The sequence below is a fragment of the Diceros bicornis genome, chromosome 14 (assembly GCF_020826845.1).
Source record: "Diceros bicornis minor isolate mBicDic1 chromosome 14, mDicBic1.mat.cur, whole genome shotgun sequence".
NCBI lineage: Eukaryota > Metazoa > Chordata > Mammalia > Perissodactyla > Rhinocerotidae > Diceros > Diceros bicornis.
This window is the reverse complement of record NC_080753.1, coordinates 39123299-39138452: the sequence shown is the minus strand read 5'-3', so window position 1 is coordinate 39138452 and position 15154 is coordinate 39123299. Positions and strand designations below refer to the sequence as shown.

Here is a 15154-nt window from a genome sequence, read left to right as displayed (position 1 = left end):
ACTGAGTATATTTTTTCCGACTGCAGTGATATGAGACTAGAAATCAACAACAAAAGAAAAGCTGGATAATCTACAAATAAATTTAAGTTAAACAAAACACTCCAAAATAACCAATGGGTCAAAGAAATTTAAAAGAGAAATCAAAAATATCTTAAAATAAATGAAAATGGAAACAAACCAAAACCTGTGAGATTCTGGAAAAGCAGTTCTGAGAGGGAAATTTGTAGTGATAAAATCATATATTAAGACAATAGAAAGATTTCAAATAAACAATCTAACTTCACATATCAAGAAACTAGAAAAGAAGAACAAATTAAGCCCAATCTTGACATAAAGAAGGAAAAATGAAGATCACAGTGGAAATAAATGAAATAGAAAGCAAAAAACTATAGAAAAAATCAAAGAAACTCAGAGCTGGTTTTTTAAAAAGATAATCAAGACTGACAAATTTTTAGCTAGACTCACTAAGAAAAAGAGAAGATTCAAATGAATAAAATCAGAAATGAAAGAAAAAACATTATAAATGATACTTCAGAAATACATAGGATGATAAGAGACTACTATGAACAATTATATGGCAACAAATTGTATAACCTGGAAGAAACGGATAAATTCCTAGAAGCATACAATCTACTAAGGCAGAATCAGGAAGAAAGAGAAATCTGAATAGACCAATAACAAGTAAGGAGATTGAAGCAGTAATCAAAAACCTCCCAAGAGAGAAAAGCCCAGGACCAGATGGCTTCACCGATGACTTCTAAAAACATTTTGAAAAGAATTAATGCCAATCCTTCCCAAACTCTTCCAAGAATCTGAAGAGGAAGGAACACTTGCAAATTCATTTTATGAGGCCTGCACTTCCCTGATACCAAAGCCAGATAAGAACACTATAAAAAAAGAAAACTAGCGACAGTATCCCTAATGAATATAGATGCAAAAATTCTCAACAAAATATTAGCAACTTGAATTTTAAAACACGTTAAAGGGATTATACACCATGACCAAGTGGAATTTATCCCTGGGATGCAGAATGATTCAACATATGCGAATCAATAAATGTGATACACTATATTAATAGAATGAAAGATAAAAATCATATGATCATCTCAATAGAGGCAAAAAATTATTTGACAAAATACAACATCCTTTCAAGATTAAGAACCTCAATAAATTGGGTATAGAAGAAACATACATTAATATCATAAGGACTATATATGACAAACCCACAGCTAAAACTATGCTCAAGGGTGAAAAATGGCTATCATCAGGAATACAAAAGATTACAAGCATCAATAAGGATGTGGAGATAAGGGAACCCTTGTACACTGTTGGTGGGATTGTAAATTGCTATAGCCACTATGGAAAACAGTATGGATGTGCCTCAAAAAATTAAAAATCGAACTACCACATGGTCCAGCAATTCTACTTCTGTGTATATATCTAAAGGAAATGAAAACAAGATACTAAAGGGATATGTGCACTTCCAGGTTTACTGCAGTGTTATTCACAATAGCCAAGATGTGGAAACAATACGAGTATCCATCAACAGATAAATGGATAAAGAGGATGCTGTATACAAATATATGTACAATGGAATATTATTCAGTCATGAGAAAGAAGGAAATCTTGCCATTTGTGACACATGGATGGATGCTGAGGCATTATTGTTAGTGAATAAGTCAGACAGTGAAAGACAAATACTGTACAATATTACATACATATGAAATCTATAAAAACCAAACTCATAGAAAAAGAGAGTGAAATGATGTTTATCAGGAGTTGGGGATGGAGAAATGGGGAGATATTAGTCAAAACGTACAAATTTCCAGTTATAAGATGAACAAATTCTGGGGATCTAATGTGCAGCAAGGTGACTGTATCTAATGCTACCATATTACATACTTGAAAATTCCTAAGGGAGTAGATCTTAAATGTTCTCATCACAGAAAAAGAAATGGTAACTATATGATGTGATAGAGGTGTTAGTAACACTATGGTGGTAATAATTTCTCAATGTATACATATACCAAATCACACTACATGCCTGTACACTGTGCGCCATAATGTCATATGTCAATTATATCTCAATAAAGCTGGAAAAAATAAATAAATAAAAACAGGATATATTATTCATTTTTTTCATCTTCCTCTCCTAAGGCCGGATTTTACTACTGTTTAATACAAAATCTCTCTACACAGTTACTAAATGAGAGTGTTCTAGCATTAGTCTATCTACAAACACAGCCCACTCTCTGTGATCCAAATTTTAATCCAGGGCCTGAAAGAATGGCCCTTCCAAATTTTTTAACTTATGTGTAGCTATTATAACAGAAAAAGGCATATAACTTGTTCCACGGAGCTCTTGAGTAGAGCAAGATTCTATCATAGCAGATACTCCCACCATCTACAGGTAGGCTGTTTTTCTTTACAATGTGACTTGCAGGAATAAACTATAGTACGATATTTGCTTGTGTATATTTGTACTTATTTCAGAAAACATTGGAATTGCATCATTTATAAGCCTGTACCTTCTAAGTAGTATGAGCTAAAGGAAACATATTTTCTTCTACTACTCATCTTCTGAAAAAAGTTAAGAGATTGATCTACAAGAGATTTCATGTGGAGTCCATGCTTTGTGCATGAGTATATGTGTGTGTGTGTGTGTAAGAACATATTAATATATAATATATTAATAAAAATATAATACATGTGTTACTTCAGTTCAAATTCATGCCAAAATGTAACATGTTGTGGCGGATATGAGGAGAAATATTCTTTGGGAAGTATGAGATGCTTTTTCCTAGAGGGGAGTGAATCCACAGAGAGGTGGCTTTCATGCTAAAAATGACACCTTGTTGGCCAAGACGTTCTTTTAAATACATTTTAAAAAAAACAACAGAGTTCTCAGTCCTGTAGATAAATTAATAAAACAACTTTCCAAAGAGAATCTTGCAAGACTACTTAGCAAACAGTTTTCAAATACCTGAAATAGGGCCATAAAAATACTCAGTGAGCATTATTTCTGTCCCGCTAACATAGAATCAGGAGTGGGCTCCTGGGAAAGGCTTTGACAACTGACAATGACATCTCATTGATCATGAGAAATGTCCAGGATGCTTCATTGAGACTACAGCCACAAGGACAACAACTGATCAGCTTCACACTCAAAAGAGGTTAAAACTGTCCTCAGAAATGGTTGCCTAATTAGGAGGACTTGCAGTAGATTTTATTCAGTTCAGAATGGTTAAAATAAATCCACCAAACAATGTAAATCAATAGAATTGATTTTTTAAAAAGGAGCAAGAGTGTCCAGTCCCTACAGCTATCTCTGGGATGCCATCCTCTGATCCCTCTGAATCAGGAGACATTCATCTTCTCATTTCTACATTTACACAGAGCCCACCTTCCCAGAAAACTACATTCCACTTCCATACGCAGTGGTTCCCAGACTTTGCAAATCAGGTTTGAAATATGCTACAATACTAAAAAGATAGAAGAAAGCTCTCATCTATACTACACACTAGGGTCAGATCAGAAGTCACTTGCAAAGGAAAGTGTTGACAGAGATCTGTAACCTGTTCCTCCTCTAAGTGAGCCTGGCCAGAGCAGAACTCTGGAAAACAGTAACTGCTGAAATGTCCTGACTAGGAGATACAGGAGGGTGTTACAGGGTTGCTATATACTGATTACTGATCTAGCAATGTTTATAGCAGGATTGGGTCTGTTTAGAGCGTAGTAAACCTACAGCATACAGACTGCAGTTGTACTAAGGAATAAAGGTTACTCCTAAACCCAGGTCAGGGCTACAGTGCTGGGGACACACATAAAATGAGAAACTCCCAAGTCTTCTCATCCTGACTTGTACCACACAAGTTAGTGCCCCACACTCCAAAAAGAAAAAAAAAAGCTTTCCATTGTAGAAAGGGGAACCCGGGAAGCTGTGTCTGACTGAATCAGGGCCTCGTAGATATTAAACCTGTTGTTGCTCCTGTTCTGTATCCTCTGCTATTGTTAGTAAATTTTACCCTGGTTAAGAATTGTGTTTCATGGGAGTCTGACATTTTGGTTTACATCGATCACTCATCATCTGAGCCAATGGTGTGCACCCTGTATTCCTCAGAGGATGCAAGAGTTGTAAGAATCCATGAATTCCTCTGGGGTATAATGATAGTCCTGAACTCCAGATGCTCAACACGAACGGGATAAAATAATTTAGCCAAGCCCTGGGTACAACACTGCAGCCATTTCACAGCTGGTGGTGAGAATTCAAAAGGAAACAGTCCAAATAATTTTGGTGCCAATTGACACAAACCTGTAGTCTGTTATAGAAAAAGCATGGAGAATTTGGGCAGGTAGAGTTCCCAGATCACATTTGAAAAAAGTTACAGAACAATATTGAACTTGAGTTTGGTCTCTTAAGTGTTTAAGTGGCTTTTGGTTTGTTTGTTTTTGTTTTTGTTTTTACTGTAGCACGGGACCCTGAGATCTTTATTATCTGTAATTTATTCCCAAGTAGTGTAACTATTCAAATACCATTGAAATGTTTACTTAAAGGAAATAAAACTGTTTTGCGGCAGTGTTTCGTGTGTCCTTAAGAGCAGAGAAATAGTTGCTCAGCCAGAACAATAGTCTCTGTGGCTTCCTGAAGCCTTGACGTTTTCTGCACCAAAGAAATTTCATTTAAAGGATTTTAAAGTGACCATTTCAGTAAACTATCATGGTGCTGTTGAACAATAATGGAGAGTAGTAAGTTTGTCACCACTGTGGGCAAACAGCATTCCAAAACTGTTTTTATATTGATATACATTAAGCATCACTATAGTGTCAAAATATGTAGTTTCTCAAGTGCTGATTTCAAGTATGAATACTGTGATGCTGTTAGGGATATAGATAGAATCTTGACCATGTGGATAATTTGCCCTGGCTGTCCTTTCCAGCTTGCCAAATGCTGACTTTGTTGCAAGATCACTTGCCATGAGCATGACCAACTGAGGGGGTTCAAGCAGGAGGACGAAGTTTGGCTGTCAGGATAGAGAACTCTATAATAATTGTTATGCTTATGTCTCCACCCAAAGACACACATGTATTTACCTGGACTGTGCTACATGTTGGGAAAACCTACCAAAAATCATAAACACTTCTGTGACGATGACATTGTCAGAGCTCTGACTTCCATGGAAACATGCACTGATCATGACAGTAAATATATACAAAAACCAGGATCCATACCCCAAATCAAATTTATACTGCAAACTGAGCTTGACTGAGGACTTAAGGGCCAGAATGTCAGGTTCAATTTTTTCTGGAATGTTTATATTTATTGCTCATAATTCAGAATTTATGACAATTATTTCATAATGAGATGGCTAAAAATTAATATGTACTTTAATTATTCCTTAATTTTTTCCTAGTGAATCTTGTAAGTTTCCACAAAACGTGGAATACCCTGGGAATAAAGGACCATTTGCCATATTTTGTAATATGTCACTGAATTCAAATTATATGGGGCCTTTGCCAGATGGGAGATACTAAGGCCTTGATAACTGATACCTGAATCAAAGACTTTGTAAGATGGCATGAAGAGAGGAATCTAAATATATTTTACTCTTTAAACTTTTGCTGCATTATTGTAGGTGAAATGTGTAGAATATGAAATAGGACCTGGGTCATGTACTACTTAGATATGAGAATGTCCACAAAAGTCATTTTTAAAAAGAAAGGTAGCTCGCAAAGTTAAAAAAATCCAACTCCTATACCTCACATTGATGTTGCTCTGGCTATGTACAAAATTGTATGTAAGCACTACCTGGTGTTATTACCAGCTAAGGGCCACCGTTGTCACTGGCAGTATTACACCACACCCTTCACCCAGTGATCCTGTGTACAGCCTTCTGTGAAATGAATGCCATGTAATATGGCTGCCACACTGGTGAGGTCACACTAGGACCTAATTTTGGAATGGCTTTATCAGGATTGATGATAGCAAGTTTTTCTTTGAGCTTAAAGTTTGTTTCTTCCACAGTTGCCCCACCTAATTCTGTGAAAAAGCTAATACAGTCAACCTATGGAATTTTTAACAGAGCCAAGTTCACGTTGTAAGAATAAGTGATATCTCTCTAGTAATTGCTAGAAAATGCTAAAATATTAACATTTCTTACAGTGTTTCAGTGGCTTCCTGTTTTCATTTGGCTGTGCCTTTATGGTATGTACTTAAATGTCTTTTTGCAAGCAGAAATGGAATAATGTTCCCAAATAGGAGTACAAATAGAAAAAACCTACGGACGTTGTAGGAGAGGAAAAAGATTTCCTCCACCATCTTATAGTCTCTGTCTGGGTCTGAAAATTATAACAAAGACAGATTAATAGGAGAAAATTGTACAAATCTTGTTGAATTTTTACATGTACGTGGGAGCCTTCATAAAAGAATGAAGACCTCTTGAAGTGCCTAGAGCAGTAAGCTCTTACACCTTTTATGCAAAGAAACAATAAATTTGTGAAGAATTGACAAGACAAAGGGGTTTGGACAAGAGGTAGTCCGACTATAGCTAGGTAATATTTACCTTACTTACCTAGCAATAAGGGTTAGTTTAACAAGGTTTATTTGCAGATTTCTCTGGTGCCATCTCTGAGTTGTTATTAGTCTGTGTCCAGTAAAAGGAAAATTTATTTCCTGCCAAGAGGCAGAAAAGGGTTTTTTTGTGTGTTTGTTTTTTTGCATTTACTACTTCTTAATTGTCTTCGCTCAAAACAATTTTATACTCTTTAGGCATATTTTGAGGTGACATATTCTGGATTCCTTGAAGCTTTTCAAAAGTAATAGGAAAGCAGATGCTCTAGAAACCCTGAATCAGCATCTCTGGATGTTGGACTGAATCCATGAAGTTAGATTTTGAACTCATACTTTCATAAGAGAATGAGGTACTGAAATTTGCTTGAGAGTTGTCAGGGGAGTTTTGGATGACACGTGAGGGACAAAGGGCTCTGACATTCAAAGTTTTTCCATTAAAGTGTCTTCCTCAACAGTCGTCTGGAGTCATAGTCCTTCCAAAGCACCTTCCTCATTGCTCCCTTCACATCCTTGTTCCGCAGCGTATAGATGAGGGGGTTGATCATTGGGGTTATGATGGTGTAGAAGAGAGATATGAACTTGCCCTGATCCTGAGAGTAGTTGTTACTGGGCTGGAGATACGCATAGATGGCTGTGCCAAAGAACAGAGTGACCACTGAGAGGTGAGATCCACACGTCCCAAATGCTTTTCTCTGCCCTGCTGTTGACCTTATTCTTAAGATGGTTGTGACAATCTGACCATAGGAGAGCATGATTAATGCAACAGGTATGAGAAGAATGATGGCACTGACAAAGAACATCTCAGACTCAATCATAGTGGTGTCAACACAGGCAAGCTTGAGCAATGCAGGAATCTCACAAAAGAAGTGGTCTAATCTATTTCTCCCACAAAGTGGTAAAAGGAAGGTGAGCACTGTCTGCAATAAGGAGTTGGCAAAACCAATGAACCATGAAGCAGAAGCCATCAGGGCACAGAGACGGGGGTGCATGATTACTGTGTAGTGGAGGGGCCTGCAGACAGCTGCATAGCGGTCAAATGCCATAACTCCTAAGAGAAAACATTCTGTACATCCCAACCCTAGAGAGATGTACAGCTGAACTACACAACCACCAAAGGAGAGAGATTTGTGTGCTCCCCTGAGATTAACCAGGAGCTGGGGAACAATGCTGGTAGTGTAACACAGGTCCAGAAAGCTGAGGTTGGAGAGGAAAAAGTACATAGGGGTGTGAAGATGTGGGTCCAGATGGGACAATGCAACGATGGTGGTGTTTCCCAGCAAAGTGAAGATATACAAGATCAAAAGAACCACAAAGAGGACTAGTTCCAGTTGAGGCCTGTCAGAGAAACCCAGTAGGATAAACCCGGTGAAAGAACTTCCATTTTTCTGTTCCATCCTTGTTAGCACATGGTTCCTGTCAAGATCAAGCATGTAGAAATTTTTAAAGGAACTTCCAAAAAGAAATGGTGAGAAAGACAGGGGAATCTATCATGTTAAAAGACATGGTCATGGGATTTTATATGCAACTATTTGAATAAACGATGTACTCACTGAAATTGACATATCTTATACCAATTTAGTTCTACATTATTATTGAAAGTAATGTCATTGATGTTTAACATAAGAAAAATAAATAATAGACCCCGTGTTTGCCACAATCATAAGCGTGAAAGGGCTGTTTCAGATTGAGGTTGATAGGACTTAAAGTACTATGAGAATACATGTACATTTTAGGGAAAATGAGAATGAGGAAAAAAAACAGGGAGAGTGATCAGAAAGAATAAGAAAGAGATGCAGACAGAGGCAGACAGGTTATTTTAAATATGTGTCTCATAATATGACACAACTGGATTTGCAATACCTCACATGCAATAGAATATAATACAAGATAATCTCTAAAAAGCATTCAGATATAGAAATTTAAGACCCAGAATGTATTTATACAAAGTATTAAATTACATTCAAACTATCACCAATAGTACTGCATATAAACACTTTGGCAAAATCGCCTCTCTGACTAATATATTATATTTGTGAAAGCTGCCATAGTTTTTTTCCATGGTAGTAAAACAATTAACTACTCAATCAGATGAGCCTGAAAATACCACCATGCAATTAAAGTGCTTAACTCCTGCCCTCAAGATGCCTAAAATTACCAAACCAATTTAACAAGAACTTAGAAAATTCATTGGCTGTGCAGCGTCAGTTGGAATCAGAACTCTAAACTCCAGTGCACAGCACTTTCCTTCTCCTTCTGCTGATTTCATTTTCACATATTATCAATAGCTAGAGTGTGTGAATTTGCTGAAAGAGGTGGAATTAGTCCCTATCAACATTTTAATCAGGTTAAACATTTTAAAAAGTTATGCAATTGTGTAATCTATGTACAAATTGTAATGCTTTATATCACTCCTTACGGTAAAATAATTAAATAGATAAATACATAGAGATAAAGACAGATATACTGTCAAAGCAATGACAGCTAAAGAGATATATTTTAAAACTAAAAGTAATACATGGAAAGGCATAAAGAAAAGGATATTTTGATATTGTAAAAATCTAAGAACATCCATCTATGTTTGGTGAATTTTGTATATACACCTTTCTGGGAGCTATCTTGAAGAGTTAGTTACACTAGGCCAAAGAGACTTTCAATTCTAAGGTTATTTGATGGCCATTTTCATCCAGCTATTTAGTATTGCATAAGCACGGTCATACACTGACCTAAGTGGCATCAGAAAATGATTATTTCAGTTCTAGCATATTCAAATAGGCATACAGTAAATTTTTAATTATTCTAAGACTTTATAAATATGAATCAGGTTGGAGTGTAAACCCATTGATGTGTGAAAGAAATTGGTACAAAACTGGCATAAAATAAATATTAATAAAATATGAATAAAGGACAAGAAAAGGTCAAATAAAAGAAGAGTTAATGGCAGAGAGGCATATGGGAAATATCCTCTATCACTGACATAAATGTCCTCCTTGTCCCATAATTTAGTTGTAAGGAAAGTAAACAACCAAGAAAATCTATGTTTTGACATACACAAGCATACATAATAGAAATTTCATACATCACATAAGAGAAGGATAAGTTAAACTAATCTACATTTACACTCAATCCCAAAGCAACAGTATGGAAGAGTACTAGTTCACAAATCTGGAAAAAACAACAATATTTAATTAATAAAAATTTTTTTGGATTTAAAGTTTGAAAAATTAAAGTATCAAAAGGTTGAAAGCTGACCTGATATGCAACTCATGGTTAAGAATATTAATACTTGCTGGTATTATTGAGTGTTTGATATGCTCTAAAATATTGACATGCATAATCTCAAATAATCTCTCAAAACATTTTTGAAATTTATTTCCAACTCCTTTGTAGGTAGGAAGAAATAGATTAGAGTGGTTAAATAGCTTACCCAAGATCATTAAACTCCTAATTTTAACACAAACCCAGGTTCCTTTGATATCAAAGTTCAGGCTTCTAACCACCATATTATTTTATTTTCAGTCAAATGAATATATTAAAATACATACTTCAGAGTATATTCAGAGGAATTCATCACACATGACATAGAGGATATTATATTTAACAATATTTTATACTTCTTTTGGTTTCTCATAAGGATGTGATCAGTGATATCCACAAAAAAATCCATGCACAAAAAATTTCATAACAAAAATAATTATAAAGTGAGAGACAGTCTAAATGTGCAAGGACAGGATGCATCCCCTGACTCACACTTGTTCAGAACATCAAATGAAAACAAACCATGTTTCAGTCTCATGCACATGTACACAAATATAGAGACACTTATCTGAAATAAACTGCTTGCAAACTTTTAAAATGTATCTAATGAAGCATTCATCAAAATGAAGGAGCAAAAAAATGAAATACTAACTCATCCAATAAAACTGCCAGTATAAGAATGCACCATTATAATAAGTTAGTGATATATTTTATATTATCACATCAATAAGGACCAAGAAGGCAGTTGATAAAAGATAAAACCCTGGTGACATAAAGTTATACAAATCATTTGCTATTTTACAGGATAATATACATATTAATTAAAAAGAATACTGAATGACAACCTACCTGACAGGTATAAAAATGCATGTGATTTCAAGTTGAAAAATAAAATATCAGGCAAAGGAGATGCCCACAAAAACAGAAAAAAGAATGTGGTTGTCTTGTGTGTTACAATTGCTCCCAACGCCATGCTGGGGAGCACACTAGGAGATAATTAGGTTACTAATGTCATATTCTGTCTTCTTACTTTTAATTTTTTTCCTCATTACAATTCAGGAAAATTATCATCTTTTAGTAAGACTGGATATGGGAAAGATCTTGCTGCAACATGCATTATCCCATTGATTCTCAAGAGTATGTTCTGCTGATCTGGGTCACTTTGTTCCCTTCCTCCTTTCCTACTCGGCATCCATCCCTCCTAAAGATGTTTGCACCACCACAGAAGCAATATTCCAAGAGAAGAAATATCTTTGACTATGGTTAAGTGAGAAATTTCATTTCATTTCCATCTTATCACGTGTAAAGTATTGTGTAATTTGACTGGGAATCATCATCTCTGTTTACACAAGCACCAACTGACTTAATGCAGTAAGAAATATTGACTTATATTAGACAAACTATATAAATAATAATGACTAAGAATTTTAGACCCATTCATCCTAGGTACAGGAACAAACGATGGTGTCCATAGTAACCATAACAATATGACATGATATAGGAAAATCCAAATTACATATAAATTACTACTATGGATACCAAAAAATAAATAATTAAAAAAGTGAAGATTACATAAGTAGAAAAAATTTTAAATAGATAAAATAAATAGATTCTACAAAACAAAGATGGCATTCTACATAAAAATTACCATCAAAAAAAGAATATAATGGGAAATGACATCTTACAAGAACACAATTTTACAATAATAATTAAGACAGCAAGCATCAATGAAAGAGGTAAGTGTTTACCTCTTTGAAACATGAATACATGTTTCAATAAAGCTAGATATTCTGTATGCAAACTACATATTTTAAAGATAAAAGATCTCAAGATAATGTCTATATTTATGATATTTCAAATTATACAAAATTCACTGATATATTTAGCATACAAATTCTGCCCTGTCCAGTTCCTGAATGAATCCTGAAAAAGCACTGGCAAAATTTCTGCAGCCTCAGTGCTATGACTGAATCGCTAACTAAGGAACTAAATTTTAAATTTAATTAACTTAAATTTAACAAACTTGAATTTAATTAACTTAAAATTAAATTACCTTAGGGGGCTAGTTACGACTGTATTGGACAGCACAGTTCTGGAGCATGAATTTGCAGCAGGTTTAGTTCCACCTTGACACAAAGGCAGCCATTTGTATATCCCATGAGTCTGTCATTGGCTGTGGGCTGCCCCCGTATGGTTTTAGAGACCTCCTGGCAATGTGGTTCCCTTTCAGCTTAGGGCATTTCTCTGAAAAGGGAATGGCTGTGAACCTAGCAGCCAACAGTCATAACAAGTAGGGTATGGATGGGTGCACCAGCCAAGTCAAGAGAAACTGAGTAGGGCACCAACAGTGTTCGTACAAAAGAGTCATTTGTGAGTCTATGTAAGGATGGAAGGGTGGTACCTAGTGTACTTTACACATCACCTCCATGCAATTCCACAAAAATTTGTCATTTCCCTAATTCATCAATTAATTAAACATTCAGGTCACTTTTCTCTTTCTACCTATGTCCTCTTTAAATTGGTATTTTTACTCAATTGAAGAATCATCGTTTCTTATTAACAATAAAGTCGAAATAGAGATGCATTGACACAACATTCACAAAATTGAATTTCCTTGTTTTAACTTTCAACCTAGCATTTTGATAACTCCACACATATTTTGTCTATTTAATGAACATCTAAAAACCTAGATGTTGACAATAAATTGTACACATAGAGAACAAACATTGTGCAATTTCACAGAGAATAGAAAGCCAAAGGGAAAGAATGGAAGCATATAATCTAATATTTTTACATACACACATAAATTATTATTCCATTACTGAGGGCCATATTTATTATACATAAATATGATTTATGTAAATTATTTCCCATATGTATATACTGAGATATAATGAATATACTACAAAAGGATGAAATGTCTAGGAACAAATTGTTGGTTTCTAAAATGAACAACAAAATTTAGTTCTTATTTTTGGTGAATTTCTGTAGTCTGTTCCTTTTGCCAGTGGACATATATATATGCAAACCAATTTAGGTTTTTGTTTCAAGAACAATTGCAAATGAAAATAAACTAACTTGCCAATTCCTAAAGCAACACAGAGACGGAGCTCCATTACACTCACCTTTATTCACCTTGTCTGTGTGTCCTAAGCTATTTCCCAACCTATTTTCCAACTTACTGCCTTTAATAGAGTACTGGGGTTGGAACTTGGATATGTAGATTCAGGAAGCAGGTTGCGTGGAGTGAGTGCAAAGATTGATTATACAAGCATTGGATTATCCAGAAATTTTTCTTAAGCAAGAGGACGATTTCTCATGATGACTTCACATATCTTCATGTGGTACTAGAGATCTGCATTCTGCCTCTATGTGGTAGGAAGACGAAGGAATGCAATTTTGAACTCTCAGTATTATTTCTCCAATGCAACGACCTGACTTAATGACAGAGAGACCCTTATGAGTAACATGAAATGGTGGGGTGACACAACCCTGTGACTGGGCTGGTACAGATGGAGAACCAAACCTGTTTACCTGGCTGAAGTCTCTGGGGAATGTTTGTCCTATAGTGTTAATTATCTTTGCAGATATGACAATCCTTGGGGAAAATGAGCATCGAGGAGAATGCCAGAGGATACCTAATCTACCTCTTCTGTAATTTCACATAATTTACGGAGGACAGGCAACTCTCTAGACTTCCCCAGTTACCTTAGCTTCCATCTTTGAATGAGTTAGATGTTTTATAAAACCTTAAGATTTTTCTCACAATTGCAAAAATATTTTTACATATAAAGAAATAAATAATTCATTCAGTTACTTAATTTTAATGTAAATATATAAATTATTTTTCACTTAATTGCATTCATAACCAACTTATAAGGGATCACTGAGCTAATAATTAGGTATATTCTAATCTTTATAGTGAATATAATAGAAGTCTACCACCACGTTTACTACAAAACTTCTAATGTGGCTAAGAAAAAAATCTCAAATCCCGTATAACGTTGTTCAGTTTATATCCAAAGGTTTTTGTGATTTACTCAAGCAATAAAAAGAAAACTTATTGATTTTTTAAATGAAACTTACACGGTTTGTTTGATTCAATTAGTCCTTGCTTTTTTTTTGTGTGTGTGTGTGATTACTGACAAACATGTATAGTCCTTGCTTTTAAGTTGCACTTGATTTTGAGTTTACCAAGACAGTTGCAAATAATCGCTAAAGAAAAATGGAGAAAGTTGATGGGTGTCTTGTTTGTTGAAGTCAAGTTTGAAGATCAATTAATTCATTTCAATACAACTTACCTTTACTTGACTATTCAGGCAAAAGACATGCATAAATAACAACATCTGATTTTGGCAAACTTGGGCCCTAAACATCAAATTCAGCTGAAAAAAATAATATCTTTCCCAGACTGAAACACATTATGTTTCAGAAAAGTAGACAACTGCTAATTAGCAATATAAGCTAGTTCAGAGAAAGCTATTTAGGTTTGATGCATCTTCATTTTCATCTGCCATTAGTCACACAAGTATAGAGAGCTTCTGTGATTAATTTCCATTCTATAGCCAACTGTTTCCCATGTATGTAGAAATTCTAGTTTTATTTATAATATTCAGCCTAGAGAGATAAACTATCTCCTACTAAAAACATACTTAGAGTAGTTTTTTTTCAGTTATCTCCTCATTAGTCAAATCCCGTCATAATATTTAAAGGAAGTCTAGTAAAGACCAATATTGCTCAGGGTGTCCAGAGGAGAGAGGCAATTACAAACCTGCTATTAACACTTTTCTTCCCAATTCACTCTTGCTGCTGCAAGTGTTAATTGGTAAAATCACTTTGATAATAGTTTGACATTATCTAGGAATGTTGATCTGCAATTACATTGCTAGGTGTAATATTTTCTAAAGTAATTCTTAGTCATGTGTCCCAAGAGACATGTATAAAAATTCTCATAGTAACATTGTTTATATTAACCAAATCCTGGAAACAATTCAAATTCCCATCAGCGGTAAAATGGGTAAATTGTGGCCTATTCATACAACAGTGTAATGGACAAAAACAAATATGAGTAAACTACAGCTAAACAAATCTAAATGATGTCCTTCACACAAAAATGCTGAGCAAAAGATGCCAGTCACAAGTAATTAATTCCTCTACGTAAAGTTCAAAAACAGGTAAAACAAGTTGTTACTTATGAGTGCAAACATGGATGGTGAAACTATAGTTATAGTCAAAAATTATAGTCGACACTAAAAAGAATATCGAAAGACTTATTATAAAAAATTCAGGATCAATGGGGAGAGAAAGGGATGCAATTGGGTAGAGGCTGTC

General features: G+C 34.9%; 1 protein-coding gene across 1 annotated transcript; it reads right to left on the bottom strand.

The window, feature by feature from the left end:
- Positions 1 to 6982: 6982 nt before the first annotated feature.
- LOC131413488 (putative olfactory receptor 2B8) lies at positions 6983 to 7984 on the bottom strand. Its single transcript, XM_058554016.1, has one exon. It carries the CDS (start codon positions 7960 to 7962, stop codon positions 7003 to 7005), a length of 960 nt encoding a protein of 319 aa, XP_058409999.1. The 5' UTR covers positions 7963 to 7984; the 3' UTR covers positions 6983 to 7002.
- Between the last annotated feature and the right edge of the window lie 7170 nt (positions 7985 to 15154).

Excerpts from the sequence above, each read along its gene's own strand:
- LOC131413488 (XM_058554016.1), bottom strand. The coding sequence starts at position 7,962 with ATGGAACAGAAAAATGGAAGTTCTTTCACCGGGTTTATCCTACTGGGT.